Here is a 22,248-nt window from a genome sequence, read left to right on the forward strand (position 1 = left end):
CTGAAGGACGAGGGTGGGGCTGAAAGCTCCAAGCCTCTCATCATGGCTTGGTTTCTCTGCTCCAGAAGCCACCCCACCCCCAAGAGCCACCCCATTCAAACAAAAGATGTGCCTGTCACTCTGGATGAAGGTCTTAGGAGCTCTGTGTCAGGAACTGGGGTTGAAGACCAAATATTAGAACAAAAGAGCCTCCTAGCACCCCTACATACAGGGGTTTTAGGAGCTTTGTTTCAGAGAGCTATGTATCTTGTAATTTCACAGCTGCCACAACAAATTACCACAAAATTAGTGGCTTAAAAGAATACAAATCTGGCCGGGTGCGGTGGCTCATGCCTGTAATCCCAGCACTTTGGGAGGCTGAGGCGGGTGGATCACCTGAGGTAAGGAGTTGGAGACCAGCCTGAACAACATGGAGAAACCCCATCTCTACTAAAAATAGAAAAAATTAGCTGGGCGTGGTGGCACATGCCTATAATCCCAGCTACTTGGGAGGCTGAGGCAGGAGAATTGCTTGAACCTGGGAGGCGGAGGTTGTGGCGAGCCGAGATTGTGCCATCGCACTCCAGCCTGGGCAACAAGAGCGAAACTCCATCTCAAAAAAACCAAAACCAACCAAACAAACAAACAAACAAAAGACAAAACACAAATCTGTTACCTTATTGCAGTTCTGTGGGTCAGAAGCCCAAAATGGGTTTCACTGAGCTAAAATCGAGGTGTCTTAGGGTTGTGCTCCTTCTGGGGGCCCCAGGGGAGAACCCGCTTCCTTGCCTTTCTCACCTCCTAGAGGCCGCCTGCGTTCCCTGGCTTGTGGCCCCTTCTTCCAACTTCCAGGCCAGCAGTGTGGCATCTTCCAGCCTTGTTCTGGCTCTGACGCTCCTGCCTCCCTATTCTGAGGGCTCTTGTGATTCTTTTGAGCCTGCCTGGATAACCCAGGACAATTTCCTGATCTCAGGGTTCTGGATCCTAATCACATCTGCACAGTCCCTTTGTCCATGTGAGGTAACATATTCATATTCTAAGATTAAGGTATGAACATCTTTGACTAATATTTTTGTATTTTTTTTGTAGAGACAGGGCCTTGCTGTGTTGGCCAAGCTGGTCTCGAACTCCTGGCCTCAAGCAATCCTCCCGCCTCAGCCTCCCAAAGTGCTGAGATTACAGACGTGAGCCACCACACCTGGCCACACATACATTTTTATATAAAAATGGCAGAAATATGTTGTTTCCTGTCTAGTCTTTTGAATTAGCATACTATATTTTCTATACAATAGATGTTTTCTTACTACATATATTTTGTCTTTCCCCAACCTTTTGTTTTGAAATGTTAAAAATTTTCAGAAAAGCTGAAAGAATAGTAAAATGGATAGCTGTATGTCTGCATTTATTAATAGATTCTGTGGTTTTTCATAATTTGCTACACATTTGCCCCCCCCCCCCACCACACACACACTTTGTTTTCCCCTGAACCATTTGAAGATAAAGGCACATGTCACAGCTCTTAAATCCCCAGTGCTTCAGCGAGCGTCTCCTAAGAACTTCCTGCTTTCTGTTTTCTTGACGGCTGTGACCTGTCCCATTAAAGGGCTGTGCTTGGCAGTGCCTTCCCTGGGCATTTGGCTCCCATTATTATCCATTATAAACGACACTAATGAACATCCCTCAAGGATACTTCTTTTTTTTTTTTTTTGAGACAGAGTCTCACTCCGTCACCCAGACTGGAATGCAGTGACTGACTGCAACCTCTGTCTCCTGGGTTCAAGTGCTTCTCCTGCCTCGGTCTCTCTAGTAGGTGGGATTATAGGCATGTGCCACCCCACCCAGCTATTATTATTATTATTATTATTTTATTTATTTTTTATTTTTGTAGTAGAGACGAGGTTTCACCATGTTTGCCAGGCTGGTCTTGAACTCCTGACGTCAAATGATCCGCCTGCTTGGGCCTCCCAAAGTGCTGGGATTACAAGCATGAGCTATCATGCCCAGCCCCTCGAGGACACTTTTTAAACTGTGTTCCTTATTTATTTATTATTTTTTTTGGAGACAGAGTCTCGCTCTGTCTCCCAGGCTGGAGTGCAGTGGCGTGATCTTGGCTCACTGCAGCCTCTACCTCCCAGGTTCAAGCGATTCTCCTGCCGCAGCCTCTTGAGTAGCTGGGACTACAGGCACTTGCCACCACATCTGGCTAATTTTTTATATTTTTAGTGGAGATGGGGTTTCATCATGTTGGCCAGCCTGGTTTTGAACTCCTGGCCTCAAGTGATCCACTGTCCCTGGCCTCCCAAAGTGCTGGGATTACAGACGCGAGCCACTGCGCCCAGCCCCTCGAGGACACTTTTTTTAACTGTGTTCCTGACCTTTTCCCTGGTCTCAGAAGTTTGCTAGGAGACCTTGATGTATGCACAAACACCCTTGTCCTCCCAGGACACTCCCGCATTCACCTTTGCATTTTCCGCCATTAGGGGAGACGACATCTTCAGACGATGGTGAGAATGTCCCCGCCAGTGCGGAAGGCAAGGAGGAGCCTCCGCGGGACAGAGAAACAAGGGAGAAGATGGAGCTGTTTGTTAAGGAAAGCTTTGAGGCCAAGGACGAGCTCTGCCCGGAAAAGCCAAGTGGAGGAGAGGAGCCACCTGTGGAGGTTAAAGGAGAAGATGGAGGTGGAGAGCCAGAGGGGACCCTCCCAGCTGAGGCCCTGCCACCCCCACCACCTGTGGAGGTTAAAGGAGAGGATGGAGGTGGAGAGCCAGAGGGGACCCTCCCAGCTGAGGCCCTGCCACCCCCACCACCTGTGGAGGTTAAAGGAGAGGATGGAGGTGGAGAGCCAGAGGGGACCCTCCCAGCTGAGACCCCGCTACTGTCACTGCCTGTGGAGGTTAAAAGAGAGGATGGAGATCGAGAGCCAGAGGGGACCCTCCCAGCTGAGACCCCACTACTGTCGCCACCTGTAGAGGTTAAAGGAGAGGATGGAGATCGAGAGCCAGAGAGGACCCTCCCAGCTGAGACCCCACTACTGTTGCCACCTGTAGAGGTTAAAGGAGAGGATGGAGATCGAGAGCCAGAGGGGACCCTCCCAGCTGAGACGCCACCACCCCCGCCACCTGTGGAGGTTAAAGGAGAGGATGGAGATGAAGAGCCAGAGGGGACCCTCCCAGCTGAGGCCCCACCACCCCCGCCACCTGTGGAGGTTAAAGGAGAGGATGGAGATGAAGAGCCAGAGGGGACCCTCCCAGCTGAGGCCCCACCACCCCCGCCACCTGTGGAGGTTAAAGGAGAGGATGGAGATGAAGAGCCAGAGGGGACCCTCCCAGTTGAGGCCCAGCCACCGCTGCCCCTGGGAGCTGCCAGGGAAGGTAATGTGAGCGGAGACACACACACAGTCACACACGCCTCTCAGGGAGCCCCAGCCTTTGACTCACATCTCTGTGGGACTTGGGGCCTGAGTTTCACTTCTTCTGTATTGCTGTTTCTAGAAGATAATGGACACTAGTTATCTTGTTGTCTAGAACAGGGCTGCCCAATAGAAATGGAACAGGAGCCACTACTAGATTCTCTAATAGCTCTATTTAAAAAGTAAAAGGAACTTTGGGAGGCCAAGGCAGAAGGATTGATTGAGGCCAGGAGTTTCAGACCAGCCTTGGAAACACAGTGAGACCTCATCCCTACCAAAACTACAAAAATTAGCTGGGAATGGTGGTGTGCCCCTGTAGTCCCAGCTACTCAGGAGGCTGAGGCAAGAGGATTGCTTGAGCCCCAGAGGTTGAGGCTGCAGTGAGCCAAGATTGCGCCACTGCACTCCAGCCTGGGTGACAGAGTGAGACCCTCCCTCAAAAAATTAATTAATTAATTAATTAAAAATTTAAAAGTAAAAAGAAACAGTAAAACTATTAATGACATATTTGATTTAATGCAATATATAAAAAATATAATCATGTTAACATGGAATCAATATAAAAATGATCAATGAGCTATTTTACTTTTTTCAAAAATTAAGTCATCAAAATCCAGTATGTATTTGCCATGGCTGAACGGTAACTTTTTAGTGGTGAAAGGTGGGCCATTCATCTCTGACATAAACCAAGCCCTGAGAGCAATGGAGGGATCAGAGCACAGCACCCAACGATACAGCCCGGGGGAAAAGTAGGGGCAGGCCCTGCGAGGTGGCTCACACATGTAATCCCAGCACTGTGGGAGGCTGAGGCAGGCAGATTGCTTGAGGCCAGGAGTTCGAGACCAGCCTGGCCAGCGTAGTGAGAAGCCCCCTTCCCCACAACCCCCGAGCCTCTACAAAAAACAATAAATTAGCTGGGCATAGTGGTGACCACTTGTAGTCCCAGCTACTTGGGAGGCTGAGGTGGGAGTGGTAGGGGAGGGGAGGTCCAGGCTGCAGTGAGCTGAGATCGCACCACTGCACTCCAGCTGGGGTGACAGAGTGAGACCCTGTATCAACAAAATAAAAATAAGTAAACAAAAAGGAAAAGTAGGGGACTGGATGAGGAAGGGGCTCCTCGCGATTCCACATTCCTCAGGCGATCTCACAGTTATGAAACTGCACGAGCCCTGACCCTGGTGCAGCAGGAGGGGCGTGTGCCTGGCTGAGGGACAGGCTGGCGGTGGGCTGTGAAGCCTGCCCCTCCATCTCTGAGCGAGTCGCCCCTGCTGGCATCCCCTGTCACCCTGCAGTCAGCTGCCGTTTCCAAGATTCCTGCAGCTGCTGCTTTGACTCCTGGCCGGTGCCCTTCATCTCACGGGATTCGCCTCCAGATTACAGAAAGGGGCAGCCATTCCGTTCTTTTTCTAGCAGACAGAAGCCTGTCGTGAGCTGCAGCGTTTGTCACTGGAGGCTGGCCTTTGGGCCCTGAAGAGGGTTTTTGTCTTTTTTTTTTTTTTTTTTTTGAGATGGAGTCTCGCTCTGTCACCCAGGCTGGAGTGCAGTGGCGCAATCTCGGCTCATTGCAACCTCCCGCTCCCGGGTTCAAGCGAGTCTCCTGCCTCAGCCTCCCAAGTAGCTGGGACTACAGGCACCCACCACCACACCTGGCTAATTTTTGCATTTTTAATAGAGACGGGGGTTTCACTGTGTTGGCCAGGCTGGACTCGAACTTCTGACCTCATGATCCGCCCACCTTGGCTGCCCAAAGTGTTGGGATTATAGGCATGAGCCACCGAGCCTGGCCCTTGGGAGCCCATTTTCACCGTGGGCTCGTCCATCTGCTCACTGTGTGTTAAACTAACTCCAAGACTTGTTGTTGCTCTTTAGAGCCGACTCCCCAGGCTGTGGCCACTGAGGGTGTATTCGTTACAGAACTTGATGGAATGAGAACGGAAGATTTAGAAACCATTAGACTGGAGACAAAGGAGACATTCTGCATTGATGTATGTGAAATATTTAATCTTGGAGATAAGTATCAGTTTTACTGTTAGTAAAATAGGTAATCAGATGCAAACTTTGGAGACCCTCGATACCCCAGGTGTGGTCCTTGGGCCGGCAGGCCTGGCATTGCTGGGGCGCTGGTTAGAAATGCAGACTCCCAGGCCTCACCCCAGGCCCACTGATCAGAATCCAACTTTAATGCACTGCCCTAGGTGATTCGTGCACATGCATGCTCAAGTTTGGGGAGCCCTGACCCAAATCGCTACCCTTGAACCATGTCTACCAAACTCTTGATTCCTTTTTGCCAAAGAAGCTATCTTGCTAAGCAGTTCTGACTAGTTGCCTTATCCAAATTCGTGGTGAGAGTTACATTGTATCATCAGTTACATTGTATCTTTATACATTGTATCTTTTCCCTCCTCCTTGGATACCGCCCAGCAGGTAGCTTAGCTCTCACTGGCCTTCTGGCTCATGGAGGTGTGACGGTTCAGTGTCCCATTCCCTTGAGTGAGTGTTTGATCGCAGCCTTGCCTGTCACTCTTCCCTGAAGCTCTTCCCATTTTGATGACAGTCTCAAATGCTTAGGCCCACAAGAATGGTACCATGGGAATTCACACATTGTGTCACAACCCTCCAAGAACTGTCTTTTGATGGGGCACGAATAGGAGAGGCATTGCTGGGTACCTCTGACCTCATACCTTGGAGAGGTGGCCCCCTGCCCACTTCCTTGTTAAACTTCTAAACTGGTGTTTCTAATGTCCAAACTTAGAATTTCACATGGCCCAGTAAGAGTTAAAGTGATCGGCCGGGCACGGTGGCTTACGCCTGTAATCCCAGCACTTTGGGAGGCCGAGGTGGGTGGATCACGAGGTCAAGAGATCAAGACCATCCTGGCTAACACGCTGAAAACCCGTCTCTACTAAAAATAGAAAAAAATTAGCCGGGCGTGGTGATGGGCGCCTGTAGTCCCAGCTACTCAGAAGGCTGAGGCAGGAGAATGGCAGGAACCTGGGAGGTGGAGCTTGCAGTGAGCTGAGATAACTCCACTGTACTCCAACCTGGGCGACAGAGTGAGACTCCGTCTCAAAAAAAAAAAAAAAAAGAGTTAAAGTGATCACAATCAGAATTCATAGTGGGTTTTCTAGTTTTCTGGAGCTATGTAAAAGAAGAAACAAAGGCCAGGTGTGGTGGCTCACACCTGTAATCCCAGCACTTTGGGAGGCCAAGGTGGGTGGATCACATGAAGTCAGGAGTTCGAGACCAGCCTGGCCAACATGATGAAACCCCATCTCTACTAAAAATACAAAAAAATAAAAAATAAAAAAATAAAATTAGCCAGGCGTGGTGGCAGGTGCCTGTAATCCCAGCTACTTGGGAGGCTGAGGCAGGAGAACTGCTTGAACCCGGGAGGCAGAGGTTGCTGTGAGCCAAGATCTCACCACTGCACTCCAGCCTGGGCAACACAGAGAGACTCTGTCTCAAAAAAAAGAAAAAGAAAGAAACATAATTGGGCAATTTATCTCTCACATTTGAGAACTGACCATATAGATAACTACAACACTAATAGCTAATATTAATTGGTTTCTTATTATATGCGTGACACCATTCTAAGCGTGACTTGTATTGATTGATGTAACCCTTCCTACAACTCTAAGCGGCACATACTATTATCATCCCAATTTCCCAGATGAGGAAAATGAGAAACAGAGAGGTTAGGCAACTTGCCCAAAGCCACACAGCTAGAAAATGGTGGTGGGGGAGTAACAACCCAGGCACCGTGGCTCCAGTTCATGCATCCAACCACACACTACGCTGCCTCCCCAACCACGCGCTATGCTGCCTCCCCAACCACGCACTGGTTGTTATGGACAAAGATACCAAACAAACACCCACAGTACAAAACAATAAAGTCCTACCAGTTTTGGGGAGGTACAAAATATATTACTTTTATACCACATAGAGTTTTCAGACTAGTTTGTACAGAGGTGCATTTGGTTTGGGTCCCATTATTTCCCTCAAGATGAACTGGCTGTGTCTCTTAATAAAAAAGCAGAAAAAAGATGTGGAAATTCTTTAAACACGTCACACCTTGCAAGTTCCCTTTCATTTATTAGATCTAGACACCTGAGGTGGCAACGCTTGCTTTGTGTGTATCTAGAGTTCCTTTTGGTGGGGAACAGGCAGGGGAGTCACCTGAGTGATTTGAGTAACTGTAACTAAGGCTGGGTTGACTGCGTGTTTGCCTTTATCGTGCCTATCAGAACGTTGACAGCGCGTGTGCCTCCCTGGTGATGTGCGGCTCGCTTGCTCTTGCAGGACCTACCTGACTTGGAAGATGACGATGAAACAGGCAAATCTCTGGAAGACCAGGTTAAGGTCATTAATAACCATTTTCCCACAGTCAGCTTAATTCCACCTTCGTTCTTGTCGTTTACCGTCTCTCTCCTAAACTTGAAAGTAAAATGTGCCCTGTGCATAAAGCATTGAATCCCCCATATTGTTTTCTTTTTCTTTTCTTTTTTTTTTCAGGCAGAGTCTGGCTCTGTCACCCAGGGTGGAGTGCAGCAGTGTGTTCTTGGCTCACTGCAACCTCCACCTCCTGGGTTCAAGCAATTCTCCTGTCTCAGCCTCCCAAGCAGCTGGGATTACAGGCATGCGCCACCACGTCCAGCTAATTTTTGTATTTTTAGTAGAGATGGGTTTTCGCCATGTTGGCCAGGCTGGTCTCGAACTCCTGACCTCAAGTGATCCACCCGCCTCAGCCTCCCAAAGTGCTGGGATTACAGGCGTGAGCCACTGCACCCAGCCCACATCCCCCATATTTTCACCTTGCTGAAGGAAATGCCATTTGTTCTTGTTCATTTCTTTAAGATTTTATGATTAACCACTTGAGAATCTATTGCTGGTTTGTAACAGCTGAGTATAGTGCATAGTGTCCTGAAAGGACTTTCTGTCATTAAGATGTATTTCTATGTCCATCCTATGAATGTCTGTCTGAATATAGCTACAGGTAGAGGGAAGGAAATGAAAACAGGAGAGAGGAAAGAAAGGGGTGAGTCTGTGAGGCACAATGGGGAATTCTCTCAGAGTGACGTGACCCTCCTCCTCCCAGAGGCCATTACCGGCATTACCAGGAGCCCACACGTGCCAGACCTGTACCCTGAGGGAGAACGAGGCATCAGCCATCATGTCTGTGCATGAGCTCACAGCAAAGAAAACAGACGCAGTTACTGTGGGGGCGCTGCTGTCCAAGGAGCTAAGTCCTAGAGAGTCTGTGAAGGAAACGGGGTTCAGGGGCATGCCAAGCAGAGCCCAGGGCTCAGGGGTGCACCCTCTCAGGTACCAGGAGGGTGAGGAATAGCCAGTGGCTGGGAGAGCAGAGGCCAGAGAAAAGGGCATAGACATGAGCTGTGCCCAGGGAGTGGCCACCCCCAGGCCTAACTTTCAGAGTCCTGTGTTCCCTTGGGCCTTTCTTGGATGTGGCAACCGAATAGTTTGTGGCATTGGGTGAAAAAGCAGAACTGGCATGGTGCATTGTAGAGCGATTCTGTTGTGAAAACAGAAACTTTCAGACACATCTTTTCTTCTGTAAATAGAATATATGCTTTCCGAAGATTGAGGTCATCTCGAGCTTGAGTGATGACAGTGACCCTGAACTGGACTACACGTCACTCCCTGTGCTGGAAAACCTGCCCACAGACACTCTGTCAAATATATTTGCAGTCTCTAAAGACACCTCAAAGGTGGCTCGGGTGCCCTTCACAGACATCTTTAAAAAAGAAGCTAAGAGGGACTTGGAAATCCGAAAACAAGACACCAAGTCCCCAAGACCCCTGATCCAGGAGCTCAGCGACGAGGACCCCTCTGGCCAGCCACTGATGCCCCCCACCTGCCAAAGAGATGCTGCACCAGTCACTTCCAGTGGAGACGGGGACAGCGACTTCCTTGCAGCCTCTTCTCCGGGTAAGAGTGTGGGGCCAAGAGCACAGTGGAGACACTGTTGGCTCCCCGGCCTGGGATGGGTGGGGCAGGGCAGTCACTCAGCCTTACCCTGAGCTTTCATGTTCCTGGAGGGGTCACCCAGGACAGACCACGCAGATCCTCTGAAGGTCCCATTCCTGAGTTCATGGCTCTGAAGCTGCCACTTGCTGGTAGCCAGCCTGGGCCAGCAAGCCGCCGAGCCAGCCTGCTCTTGGGCAGCTGAGTCTGACTGTGTGTGGCGGTCACAAGGCCCCTGTGGTCATGCAGATCTCCTGGGGCGGGGGCCTAAGGACCCTGCATTTCCACCCCCTCCTCACCATCCCTGGCCTCAGCCTTTCTAGACCAGGGCTTTTGGAGAGGACCAAACAAAACCATACTCCCGACACCACTGCTGGGGAGCGTGGGGCAAGCGAGGTGACAGCCGCACAAGGGCGTGGCTGCTCCACAGTGACCCAGGCCTGGGTGAATCACAGGCCAGTCCTAGTGGCCTTCAAGGCAGGGAAGGCAAAGGGGCACCAGGCAGGGACGGCGGCCAGAGGCCTGGCTGCAGAAGACCCAGAAAGACATGCTGAATGTACCGGGGCCTCCCCTCATACTGCAGGCTGGCATGTGCACCTGGCAGATGCGGTTTTGGGGAGCAGCTGGTTAGTGCTGAGAACAAGCAAGCTGGGGCTGTTTTTTCATTCAGCACCTGCCTTCAGGTGCACTCCCAAATTGGGGGCTGTGTGGAGCCCAGACCATGCTACTCTCATCCAGCACGCATCGGTGGCTGGGCTTTTTTCTGAAGACAGCTGCCTGGCTGACTCCAGACTTGCAGGCAGGAAGCAGGGAGGGACCTGAGTGCATTTCCTGGGAACACTGAGTGGCCTTCTCTTCCACTCTAGGAACCAGCATAGAAAAGTGCAGTCTGAGCTGGAGCCCGTGCAGCCTCGGGTGGGGGCAGGCCTGAAGGACATTGAATAATTTGTTTTTGTTTTGTTTGAGACAGTCTCACACTGTAGCCTAGGCTGGAATGTAGTGACGTGATCTTGGCTCACTGCAACCTCTGCCTCCTAGGTTTGAGCAATTCTCCTGCCTCAGCCTCTCAAGTAGCTGGGATTACAGGCACCCATCAAGGGATTTTCCTGCCTCAGCCTCCCCAGCCTCCCCAGTAGCTGGGATTACAGGCACTTGCCACCACGCCCGGCTAATCTTTGTATTTTTAGTAGAGACGGGGGGTCTCACCATGTTGACCAGGCTGGTCTCGAACTCCTGACCTCAGGTGATCTGTTTGCCTCGGCCTCCCAAAGTGCTGGGATTACAGGTGTGAGCCACCACGCCCAGTCGAGGACACTGAATTTGGCCTGGACTGAACCCCAAGGCTGCCCCCCTGTCCTTGGAGTCACAGTGACAGGGAGAAAGCACAGGTCACCCTTCCTTCCACAGTGCCGACTGAGCGCACCACCACACCCTCAGAGACGTGTGTCGGAGTTGCCCAGCCCAGCCCAGCTCTGCCCACGTGGGACCTTGCTGCATTCCCAGCACCGAAAGCATCATAGTTTTCCCCAGTTATATGTAGCATAAATGGTTTAGTTATAAATGTCTCCTTTAGGCATGATAAACATTTGAACACCCACGTGCGTCAGTGTATGATTGGGCTAGCTCCTGTTTGTGTGAGTCACATGCAATTCCTTTCACCAGCCACCCTGAAAAAAGACCTTTCTCTTACTGTGTCATCAGAAACCAGACAGACCCGGGTCCCTGCAAAATCTCAAGTGAGCATTTTCCCCACAGGAAAACAGAATCTTCCACTGCAGCTAGAGAAACTCCGAGGAAGAGGGACTTGATGCTTTAGACATCAAAATGAGAATGGGAGGGAGGAAAGAAAGGGGGGAGTCTGTGAGACACAACAGAGAATTCTCCCAAACTGACGTGACCATGACCCTGTGCTCAGAGGGCACCATCGAGAGCCCCCAGGTGCCAGAGCCATGTCCCGAGGGAGAAGGAGCATCAGCCGTCATCTCTGTGCATGAGCTCAGTGTCAGATGGCTGCTATGGCGGGACGCTGTCCAGCCTAAAAAATGTGACCATTCCAATTCATCTCCAGCTGACAAGTTTATTTAATCCCTGAACCTGGATTCAAGGCATCTCCCTGTACAAAACATCAGACCGGGGCAGAGATTGACAAAGCAACCCGAAACAGCAGCTGCCGACGGCCGCTGTGCCCACCTCATCAGCAGCTCTGCAGGGGCCTCACTCCACCCTCACCAAACACAAGGAGCCAGCACTCCTGGCCCCCATTTCACCGGACAGGAAGGCGTGAGAACTGAGGGACCTGCCTGAGGCCCCCACAGCTGAGGCGCAGCGGAGCCCTGCCTCCCAGCACAGACTAGAATCCTATCAACACAGGCCCGCCAGCACCTCCAACCTGCCTTTCGGGATGATCTTCAGGCGAATATACAAAATACGAAAGAAACTACTATTGTATTTTGTTGCCCTGTCCCTTCAACTTGGCTCCAAATTGCTTGGCTCATCATCACAGTGGCCTCTAGAAGGTGGCGAGCTCTGCTTCTCAAGTTTCAACTGTGGAAGGCACATCTGGTCCCGGAGGAAGGATGAGGGGCTCTCTGGGGCTTGAGGGCAGCCCACCTTGTGTCCTCAGAAGCCCATCCGAGGCTTCTTCCGGAGGGGCTGAGAGCCAGAGAGGACGGGTGTGTGCTGCTGGGAGCGAGTGGCCCGGATGCTGGAGGCCTGGGAGGAAGGGGGTGTGGCGGCACAGCCTGGGGTGTCCCTTTGGGGTGGTAGCTTGGCCATGTAGTCACGGAGCATCTGCCGCCGCCCTGATGGGACGCCCTGGGTGCACACATCCGGAGTCAACTCCTGGGAGGGCGGGGTCACGGGGGGGAGGGGCAGAGCATCGGCAGGTGGCCACTCAGGGCTGTGACGGGGGCTGGTGTCCTCTGAGGGGTCCACATGGCCACTGAGCGAAAAGCTGCTGGACAGCTGGGTCCGGCGCTTGGGCCGCCTGGTCTGTCTCCCGGGCTCCGAGGTCCTGCCCTGCTGCCTCTCCCACCAGGCAGCCCCTCGGCCTGCCCAGGCTTCCCCCAGGCGCTCACTGAGCTTGTCCTCTGGGCCTGACTCGGGTGCAGGGGGTGGCTCTGCTGCAGGGAGGGAGCCCAGGTCTCTCTGCAGCAGGAGCCGCCCTTGGGCCATGGCCTTGCGGAGCACACCCAGCCGCTGCCCTTCCTCTTCCTCCCTCCGCAGCTCTCTGCTGCCCAGCAGCTGGCGGTGGGTGAAGGTGGGTGCTGTCCACACAGGAGGAGCCAGGGGCACTTTTAGCAGGGCCTTCAGCCACTGGCTGCAGCCGGCAGTGTCCTGGGAGGTCCAGGAAGCTGTGGGGGCATGGCAGTCAGGTTGGGTGTCACCGGGAGGCCCTGCATCTCTGCGGAGGCTGGAGTCCACCTGGGGGCGGAGCTGCTGGTAGAAGACATCTCCCGCCGCCGAGAGCTGGAAGAGCACCAGGCCCGGTGTGGGCGCCGAGGGCAAGGGCGGGACGACGGCAGCCAGACCTGGTGACAGGAATGACAGTGACCTCCAGGGCCTAGCGGGGGGAGGGGATGTTTTCCACTGCGCCCCCCAAGCTCGCTCCCCCGCCCCAGCACACCTATGGTCGGTGCTTTCAGGCGCTCCTGCAGCCGCCACTGGATCTTAGGCTCCAGCAGAGGAAATGCAGGGAGGGAGTCGGTTCTGGAAGGAAGAGACTGGGGGGGGCCTGCCAGGCGGGGCACCGACGCCCCTTCTCCTGAGGAAGGACAGACAGCTGAGGTCCTGTCCAGGCCCCCACCGCCCCATCTCCCACACGCCGCCCACCCTGGCCTGGACCCTCACCTGCCAGGTGCAGCAGCTGCAGCTGCCCACCCTGGCCTCCGAGGAGCAGGGGCTGCACGCAGCTGGGCCGGGGTGGAGGCAGCAGTCGGGCCAGCAGGAGCGGGGAGGGGAGGCCATGGTTCCACTTCAGCATCGGCACCAGGGGAAGGCGCTCGTCCACTAGGTAGAGGGAGAACTGGGGCCCGAGAAAGAAGGGGGATGTGGCCGAACTTGGGAGCTGAGCTGTGTAGTGGCCCTCCAGGCCCCATGTAGCTCTCTCCGGGTGAGTGCAGAGCCCTGAGGGGCAGCAGCATCTCCCATCAGCCTCCACGTGCCTCTCAGACCGCACCTGCCAGCCCTGAACTGGTGCTGCTTCCTTCACCAATTCTGACCAACAGCCCGGTGGACAGACAGAACAAGTGGGAAAGGGGTGCTCAGAAGAGGTGTGGGGGAGCCTTGCCAGCAGAAACCTGCCTGGCCTTCCCGCAGCCAACCCCACTCTCCTGACCCCGGAGCCTGTACTCCTACGAACGTCCCCAGGAGGGCGGGTGGAGGAGACTTGCTTCCTCAGAGCCCCTGCCTCCTGCACAGCAGAAACTGTCCAGCTCTGCACAGAAGCCCTACCCCGAGGCCCCTCCTCCCCTGCTCCACCCCTGGCTGCACCTCGAAGCTCTACTAAGGGGAGGCCCTGGGAGAGCTTCCCCACCTGCCTGTTAGCACCGACTGTGGGATCCACTGCGAGTTTGGGCCACAGATTCATCCAGGGTTGAGTCTGGTTTGCTGGGTGGTTGTCTGGGCCCAGCAGAGCCGCTGGTAAGCAGCAGCCTCTAGTGACCATCTGAGACAGAGCAGAGGTGGGGCGGGGCAGTGTTGTGTGCCACTCACCTGGGTACAGACGAGATGGAGAGTAGGGGGGAGGCATTTGGGGCTGGAGTGCCCCAGGTACTGGGTGAGCAGGACACGTTCCCCTTTCTGGCACGAAGCCTCTGCCCCCAAACGAAAAAGCAACAGACCACAGCCTGGCGGGCCCTGGAAGAGAAACACAGGGTCAGCCCTCCCCACAGTCCCAGGCCCGTGACGCTGTCCTCGCCCAGGCCGCAGCCAGCCTGGACTCACCGCTCCGTGGCCGCTCCCGCAGTTGGGGCAGGTCTCCTGCCGCCACCCCATACCTGAGTGTCAAGCATCTTCACTCCAGTGCGGTCACCAACGGTCAGCAGCCGAGGGTGGGCAGTGAAGTCTGCCCAACGCCATGAAGAGGACTCCCGGAACACAAGGGTCTCAGGGTCCTTGTAGATTTGCTGCAGCCTTGGGGAGACAGGCAAGCCATGGGCAGGGGGACAGGCTGAGGTGGAAGGGGCTCAAGGGTCGTGACATGCTCAACAGGGCAGAGTTCAGTTTGTTAGGGTGGGGGGTTTCACAGGAAGCGGCAATACCCATCCTCAGGGCTCCACAGGCAGACGGCTCCTGAGCGGCTGCAGATGGCCAGCTCCCCAGGCAGGTGAGGGCTACAGGGCAGGAATGCATTCACATCGGGCTGCTCACCCCTGCCTCCAGCCCCTCCTCACTGACCAACCTGACTCCCCCTCACCTGAGGCTGATCCCTGTGGCCCCTTTCTCCACCTGCATTGCCTGCAGAAGGGTTGGCTGCCACTGTTTACCAAACTTCCACACGGCACAGTGGTAGTCAGAGCGGACGGCCAGCAGAGCTGAGGAGGGATGGAAAGGGTCAGGGGTCAGGGGTCAGGTAGCAGGTCAGCCAGTGAGGGAGGAAAGTGTATATAAGGGCCTTACTTTCTCCCTGGACGGTGCATGTCACCACCTGCCGGACAGGTCCCTGGAGCTGGATGCGTCCAGGGTTCCCAAGGAATTGGGGACTGTCACCTGGGGTCAGAACGACCTCTTGGAAATCTGGGCCTCTCACTAAGGATCCGTGCACGAGCTGTGGTCACTGCAAGCCCCCCAAATTCCTGCCCTTCTCTGGACCATGCCAAGAGCACCTCCTCTACCAGAGGGGAGCCCGCTGGAATCTCCTGTCTCGCAAGAAAGGATACGCAGCCTGTCCAGGGCGCCTCCAGCAGGGTAGACCAGCTGCCCGAACTGGGGTGTCCTTCCAGGCACCCAGGCTAGCGCGCCCCCAGTGCAGGCCTCATCCAGAAGCAGCTGCTCCCACCGCAGCACCAGCTCCTCGTGCAGCAGCTCTGCCAAGTGGCTCGCCACCGATGTGCCCAGGATGGGGCCCCCGAGGATAGAGAAGCGGCGCTGTCGGTTGCTGAGGTAAGCCCAGGGACACCTGGGGACCAGAGAACAGCAGGAGGATCACTCAGTGGCACTCAGGGGAGGACAGGTCCCATCCCAAGGAGGCCAAGTGCAGTGGACACATCTCTTATTTACCTAGAATTTCTTCCTTTGGGAAACCACCCCATCCTGTTCCCATGCCCCGGAAGCAATCATGTGACCCAGACCTGGCCACCAACAATATTCCATTGCCCTTGCCACAGTGACTGGTTCACAGATGGGTGTGAGACCCAAGCCAAGGCAACCAAAGTCCTTTCTGGGACTTCTGGTGCCTCAGGAAGGACACTGGCTCTTTCCTTAGATCATAAGCCATCTTGCTGCTACCTAGCGACAGCCTGTCTAGGAACTGTGCAGGGAGAGGCAAGTGGACGAGAGAGTAAAGAGAGACACAGCTCTATGAACATTATTTGAACACCTGGATGCAGCCGTGCCTGAAGTCCGCAAATGTAAATCTGCTTTCCTTTGAGATGATTTGGAGTTGGAAGTCTGGTATAAGAAACTACAGCTCAGACTGCATGGAGCAGTGGGTAAGTGGATACGACGGAAAGTTGGATGTGCGTCCTAGCACCTCCTACGTCCCCACCACCAGCTACGCCTATCCATCTCCTCCTTTCTCATTAGCCACTTGCCCCCAGGGCTGGTGTCCACCGAGGTCCTGGAGCAGCTTCTTCACACTGACCACTGTCTTCTTCTTAGTGCGGCTCTGCATGGAAAGGCCTTGTCAAGCTCACACACCCTCGAGTTCACCCCTGAAGGAGAGCAGGGAGTCCCCACCCCTGGCGTCATGGGCCACTCACCGCTGTTCCCTCCAGCTTGAAATTCTCCAGCATCAGCTTCCCCAGGGGCGCAAAGGCTACGTCTCCATGATCCCAGAGGAACCGGCTGATCTGGGGAGAGGAGGAGGCCAGGTCACTAAGCACAGTCTCCAGGCTACGCAGCACTGTCCCCCGTGGGCCCACTCACCTGCTCAGTAACATCCAGCACGACTCGGGGCCGCCTCCGATACCGGTACCCTCCGCGGAAAAGCAGGTCCCGGGCAGTCAGGCCAGGGTCCCAGGGATCTGAGAAGGAGGTTACGGAAAGGGCTGGGGAGGGCACAGGAGCGCGGCCAGATGCCCTGGGCGACTGGAGGTATCCAAGGGCCCTGAGCGGGCACAGGCTTAGCAGGGAGAGGAAGGTCTCAGCAGCGGGAGCAGTGGGAAGAATAGGTGGAGCAGTGTGGAGTGAGCCCAGGGGAATGAGACCCTTACCAATGAGGGGAGGCAGCATGGGGAGAGGCCCAGGGGTTGCCGGCTCCCACAGCAGGTCCTTGGTCACATGCAGTGCCCCATTCTGAAGGGAGGACAATCACAAGGACAGTATCATGATGAGTGCCTTCCCTGGGCCAGGCTGTGGGCAGGCATTCATCTTTTATCAACTCATCCAATCCTCACAACAATCCTGCGAAGTTGGGATGACTGGCATTGTCATTTCACTGCTGAAGAAACTGAGGCACGCTGCCACTTGCCCCAGATGACAGAGCCGGTAAAGAGAAGAGCTGGGATGTGAACCCGGGCAGCCTGACCCCAGAGCTCATTTTTCCAACCTCCACCTGTGCTGGCTCTCAAAGACGGAAGCCCCTCATGCCACCAGTGGCTGGTCCACATCCCACTTAACCTCACTTCCATTCAGAAGAGCTTGCAGTCACTCTGGGAGCCCGGCAGGCGGCTCCACCTCCCTTTGCTGGGCTGGCCTGAGATGTTTCAGCTCAAACATTCAGGGGACAAAAGAGCTAGCAAACCAGACTCCCAGAGGAGCCCCAATTTGACGCCAGACCCTCCCTTGTAAGGAGGCCATCCCTGACCCCCTTTCCCCAAGCCTCTGCTCCACTGTCTCTCTTTTTATTTGCTCACCCACTTGCCTCTGCCAGGCTTCATTCCTAGACAGGGTGTTTCCAAGGGGAACTAGGTAGCTGAGGATTCCAAGCAAAGGGCCAGTGTCCCTCCAGAGGCACCAGAAACCCTGGCAGGTCTATCTTCCCCTCTCCCAATGCTACTATGCTGTTTCAGTATCCTCCTGGTTTCATCCCAAGCTCTGAGCACATTTTGTAAACACCTTATCCACTGGATAAAGTTCACTTGTTTATTCTCGCTCAACTCAGCTCTCCGTTCCAGGAAGGGAGGGGTCAACCGACTGATTCAGGCAGCATTCTCAGGGTCTCATAAGGGACCCGGCGTAGTAGGGGCATCCGTCTAGGGATGGCAGGATAGCCCACGTACCCCAGAGGAGGTGGCACAGCCTGTGTCTCAGCAGACTCGTGTGAATGCCACCACACCCTGTGGCCTTGTCAACTGGTGTGAATGTGAGACGGGGGACCCAGGGAAGGGATGCCCCTGGAGCTGCCAGGGCCCCTGCCTCCATCCTCACCTCTGAGTTCTGGGGCTGGGCCTCTGGCAGGGTCAGCGCATCTTGCCAGCTGCACATGAAAGAGAGGTCAGGGACGTCACTCAGACCAAGAGGGCCGGTCATAAACAACGCAGGGCGGAGGGAGCCGGGGAAGTCCATCCTGGAAACAAGGACCAAGCACCACACTGGCCACCTCAAGAGACTGGAAGCTGGTAAAGGGCACCAGAGTTCCTGAGGAGTGAAAAGTGCACTATAGGAAGCATATGTTCTTTGAGAAAGCAGATAACAAAAAAACAAATATGTAGCCCAAGGCCAAGCAGTAATGAGAACTGTATTAAAGCCAACCACCCGTCCAGGAGAAGGGGATCTGGTAATGGGCTGAGGGCGTGGTTTCAGCAAAGCCAGCCAGGAAAAGCCTCGTCGAGAAGGTGGCGTTTGAGCATAGCCTGAACCTAGTGAAGGACAGAACCACGTACGCAACTGGGAAGAGGGTTCCAGGCCGAACGGTCAACAACTGTGAAAATCCTAGAGCAGTGAAGTGTGTGAGAAAATGAGGCAGCCAGAGTGAGCGAGGTGGAGAGCGGTGCAGATGGAGTCAGATAGACGGCAACAGGCAGCCTCTCTCACAGCTCGTAAGTACCGTCATCATACATTTACAGGCTACACCCCTAAGACGCTCGAGTTACTCCACAGCCAGGGACTGCATCTCAGCATCGTCTTCCTACTGTCAAGCAAAGTGCCTCCCAGAAAACGCACTATGGGTTGAATAAAAATAAATTTCTATCACAAGGGGCCGGGCGCGGTGGCTCACGCCAGTAATCCTAGCACTTTGGGAGGCCGAGGCGGGCGGATCACCTGGGGTCGGGAGTTCGAGACTGGCCTAACCAATGTGGAGAAACCCGGTCTCTACTAAAAATACAAAATTAGCCGGGCATGGTGACGCATGACTGTAATCCCAGCTACTCGGGAGGCTGAGGCAGGAGAATTCCTTGAAGCCGGGAGGCGGAGGTTGCGGTGAGCTGAGATCGCGCCATTGCACTGCAGCCTGGGCAACAAGAGCGAAACTCTATCTCAAGAAAAAAAATTTACATCACAAGGCTTTGGTAAATACAGTCCTCTAGAAGTATGAGCAGCCATAGCATCCCTCCTTTTTAATTAACAAAAATAACAGGGGCAAAAATAACAGCAGCGCTCACTGACCAAGCGCCAGCATCTATCTGCCAGGCGCATGCTAAATGCTGCGCTCTTCTATCGCCGTCCCTGTTACGGAGTTCAGGAAACGAAGGCTCAGCAAGAACTTTAGTCCAACAGCTCTTAGCTGCCACAGCCAAGACTTGATTCCCATCCGATTCAGAGGCAGAGCTCTGAACCACTGCTCTCGCATGCACCGAAATGCACACGCTAGCATTAGAGTCTCGCTAAACAAAAATCTTTTCCCTTTGGCCGGGTGCGGTGGCTCCCGCCTGTAATCCCAGCACTTTGGGAGGCCAAGGCGGGCGGATCACCTGAGGCCAGAAGTTTGAGACCAGCCCTGCCAATACAGTGAAACCCTGTCTCTACTAAAAATACAAAAATTAGCCAGGCGTGGTGGTATACACTTGTAATCGCAGCTACCGAGGAGGCTGGGCACGAAAATGGCTTGAATCTGGGAGGCAGAGGTTGCAGTGAGCCAAGATCATGCCACAGCACTCCAGCCTGGGTAAGGCTCTATCTCAAAAATAAAATAGAAACAAAAATATTTTCTCTTGGAACCGCATAGCCTGAAACGATCCTAAGCAGTCGGAGGGCGCTGGTGGAGAGCACGACCCCACAAAAGCCCTCAGACAAGGCAGCCTCGACTTCCCCGGCCGGCTTCCCCCCCTCGCTGCGGGCTCTCCAGGACCCTTTAGACCTCCAAGGCTACAGAACTCAGTCGGGTCCGCACTAACGACAGGCCGGGGACTGCGAAACGTGAGCCTGCCGCGGGGACTGGGGATTGGGGGCGTCCCTCCCCTCCAACATCTGCGGGTCCACTCCTCGAACACGCCCAGTCCGCGCGGAGGGGGCGCATGCGTGCACTTACGTGACCCCGGCCTCGTCGTGGTCGTCTGGAAAATGGGCCTCGGCGTGATGCTCGCCGGACCCTGGCACCACGAGGGAAATCTCAAGTAGAACCCCAGCTTTGGCACTCAGGATGGGTCAGCCCCGCCGCAGCTACTCACGGTCTTCCGGTTTGGACCGGAAGTGCCTCCTTGGGAGGCAGGAAGTCCCACCTCCCAGCCAGGCCTCTTAGGGTCCTGGCGCGCCCCCTCCCGGGAAGAGAGGGAACGGGCGTGCAGGCGGCGCGTGGGCAGCGGAAATAAAGCTCCCTTGGGTCCCAATAGTGGAGGCCGGGTGGACTTAGGTTCGAATCCCAAATCTACTTCACCAATTTCCTCAGAGTTGTATTAAATTAATCACTTAACGAACTCCCACAGAACACCTACTATAAGCCAGACCTGTATTAGTCAGTAGGTATCCTACTGATTGTCCTTAAATCCCAAGAAGCGGGCTTCACAAATAAGGGTACAAATACCTCCTGAGAATGAAACTTTTCCAGGGGTGGTCAGGCAGGGAGAGCTTTAGGCAGTGGTCCTCAAACTCTAGCTAGCGTGTGTCAGCAGTAGCACCTGGGGGGCTTGTTAAAACACAGTCTCCAATTCGGTGAGTCTGGGGTGGGGCCTGATAATTTGCCTAAGTTCCCAGGTGATGCTGATACTGCTTATCTGGGGGCCATGCTTTAAGAACCATTGTCCAGTCATAAACCTTACCGTTATCCTAACATAGTACTTCTCAAACTTGAGTGAGCCTTACAACCACCTGGGGGGCTTGTTACAAGTTTGCTAGGCTCCACCCTACCTCTGCCCCCTGAGTTGCTGATTCAGTAGATCTGGGATGTGGCCCAAGAGTCTGCATTTCTAGCAAGTTCCCAGATGATGCTGGTCCAGGGGCCATACTTTGAGAACCGTTGCTTTAAAGAATCAATTTCCAAATTCTCAGCTGTCATCTATATCTCTATTTATTTTTTTGAGATGGAGGCTAGAGTGCAGTGGCGCGATCTCGGCTCACTGCAACCTCCGCCTCTTGGGTTCAAGCAATTCTTCTGCCTCAGCCTCCCGAGTAGCTGGGATTACAGGCCTGTGCCACTATGCCCGGCTAATTTTTGTATTTTTAGTAGAGTCGGGGTTTCACCATGTTGGTCAGGCTGAGTCTTGAACTCCTGACCTCAAGTGATCCGCCTGCCTAGGCCTCCCAAAGTGCTGGGATTACAGGATGAGCCACCGTGCCTGGCCTATATTGTTTTTATCTGGAAGTTTTTACCTGGACTAAAAGTGTCAGCAGGGCTGTGTTCCTTTTGGGAGGTTCTAAGGAAGAGTCCACTGTCTTGCCTTTTCTGGCTTCTGGAAGCTGCCTGCGTTCCTTGGCTCATGACCCCTTTCCATCTTCAAAGCCAGCAGTGCCAGTCGGATTCTTCTCATGAGGCCATCTCTCCGGTTTTGACTCTTCTGTCTCCCTCTTTCCCATGTAAGGAACCATGTGATTATAGTGGGACCGCCCAGGTAATCCAGGATAATCTCCCTATTTTATTTATTTGTTTTTTTGAGACAGAGTCTCACTCCATTGCCCAGGCTAGGGTGCACTGGTACCATCATGGCTCACTGCAGCCTCAACTTCCCAGGCTGAGATGATTCTCCCACCTCAGTCTCTCGAGTAGCTGAGATTACAGGCAAGAACCACCATGCCTGGCTAATTTTCTTTCTTTTTTTTAATTTTGAGACAGAGTTTCACTCTGTCACCCAGGCTGGAGTGCAGTGGCGCGATCTTGGCTCACTACAACCTCCACCTTCCAGGTTCAAATGATTCTCCTGCCTCAGCCTCCCGAGTAGCTGAGACTACAGGCGCCTGCCACCACACCCAGCTAATTTTTGTATTTGTAGTAGGGACGGGGTTTCACCATATTGGCCAGGCTGGTCTTGAACTCCTGACCATGTTATCCACCCGCCTTGGCCTCCCAAAGTGCTGGGATTACAGGTGTGAGCCACCACACCCGGCCTAATTTTTGTAGTTTTTGTAGAGATGGGATTTCATCATGTTGCCCAGGTTGGTCTCAAACTCCTGGGCTCAAGCTACCCTCCCACCTCGGCCTCCCAAAGTGCTGGGGTTACAGGTGTGAGCCCTATTTTAAAGCCAGCTGATTAGCAACCTTACTTTCACCTGCAACCTTAATGCCCCCTTGCCAAATAATATACTCATAGGTTCTGGGGATTAGGCTGTAGACATCTTTGGGGGAACCATTATTTTGCCTACCACACTAATATTCTACATTACCCTTGTAAAACTCCTATCCAGCT

General features: G+C 53.9%; 2 protein-coding genes across 16 annotated transcripts in view; one reads left to right on the forward strand and one right to left on the reverse strand.

Annotated features, from left to right (window-relative positions):
• Nucleotides 1–12,861, forward strand: part of DNAAF1 (dynein axonemal assembly factor 1) — a 35,073-nt gene extending 22,212 nt beyond the window's left edge. For 2 of the 6 annotated variants that reach the window (XM_054534203.2, XM_054534205.2), the window contains exons 8-12: nt 2,460–3,350; nt 5,258–5,373; nt 7,688–7,747; nt 8,968–9,334; nt 10,778–10,967. In XM_054534203.2, coding sequence (XP_054390178.1) covers nt 2,460–3,350; nt 5,258–5,373; nt 7,688–7,747; nt 8,968–9,334; nt 10,778–10,890 — 1,547 coding nt within the window. In that variant the 3' untranslated portion in view covers nt 10,891–10,967. Of the gene's footprint in view, nt 1–2,459; nt 3,351–5,257; nt 5,374–7,687; nt 7,748–8,967; nt 9,335–10,777; nt 10,968–11,125 lie in introns of those variants that run through there. The other 4 variants (XM_054534208.2, XM_054534206.1, XM_054534207.1 and 1 more) reach the window with 4 other exon arrangements.
• TAF1C (TATA-box binding protein associated factor, RNA polymerase I subunit C) lies at nt 11,428–20,103 on the reverse strand. Of its 10 annotated transcripts, none has more exons than XM_063717381.1 (17): nt 19,941–20,098; nt 18,734–18,923; nt 18,530–18,633; nt 17,900–18,109; nt 16,744–16,825; nt 16,457–16,554; nt 16,291–16,380; nt 16,123–16,196; nt 15,250–15,488; nt 14,990–15,106; nt 14,787–14,904; nt 14,632–14,703; nt 14,368–14,503; nt 14,084–14,227; nt 13,220–13,394; nt 12,996–13,133; nt 11,428–12,900 (listed from the first exon to the last, which is right to left on the reverse strand). In XM_063717381.1, exons 4-17 carry the CDS (start codon nt 18,035–18,037, stop codon nt 11,990–11,992), a joined length of 2,532 nt encoding a protein of 843 aa, XP_063573451.1. In that variant the 5' UTR covers nt 18,038–18,109; nt 18,530–18,633; nt 18,734–18,923; nt 19,941–20,098; the 3' UTR covers nt 11,428–11,989. The 10 variants fall into 10 exon arrangements, with proteins under 10 accessions (XP_063573451.1, XP_063573448.1, XP_063573450.1 ...); XM_063717378.1 differs by having other exon boundaries at nt 17,900–18,038; nt 19,941–20,083; XM_063717380.1 differs by having other exon boundaries at nt 17,900–18,038; nt 18,519–18,633; nt 19,941–20,083.
• Nucleotides 20,104–22,248: the final 2,145 nt, after the last annotated feature.

This window comes from Pongo abelii, chromosome 18, assembly GCF_028885655.2.
Source record: "Pongo abelii isolate AG06213 chromosome 18, NHGRI_mPonAbe1-v2.0_pri, whole genome shotgun sequence".
Lineage (NCBI taxonomy): Eukaryota > Metazoa > Chordata > Mammalia > Primates > Hominidae > Pongo > Pongo abelii.

Excerpts from the sequence above, each read along its gene's own strand:
- TAF1C (XM_009250993.4), bottom strand. Across the intron at positions 16,555-16,743 it reads CATGCTGCCTCCCCTCATTG|ATCCCTGGGACCCTGGCCTG; the intron begins GTAAGGGTCTCA and ends CCTCCTTCTCAG. Across the intron at positions 15,107-15,249 it reads AGGCGCCCTGGACAGGCTGC|ATTTCCAAGAGGTCGTTCTG; the intron begins GTATCCTTTCTT and ends TGAGAGGCCCAG.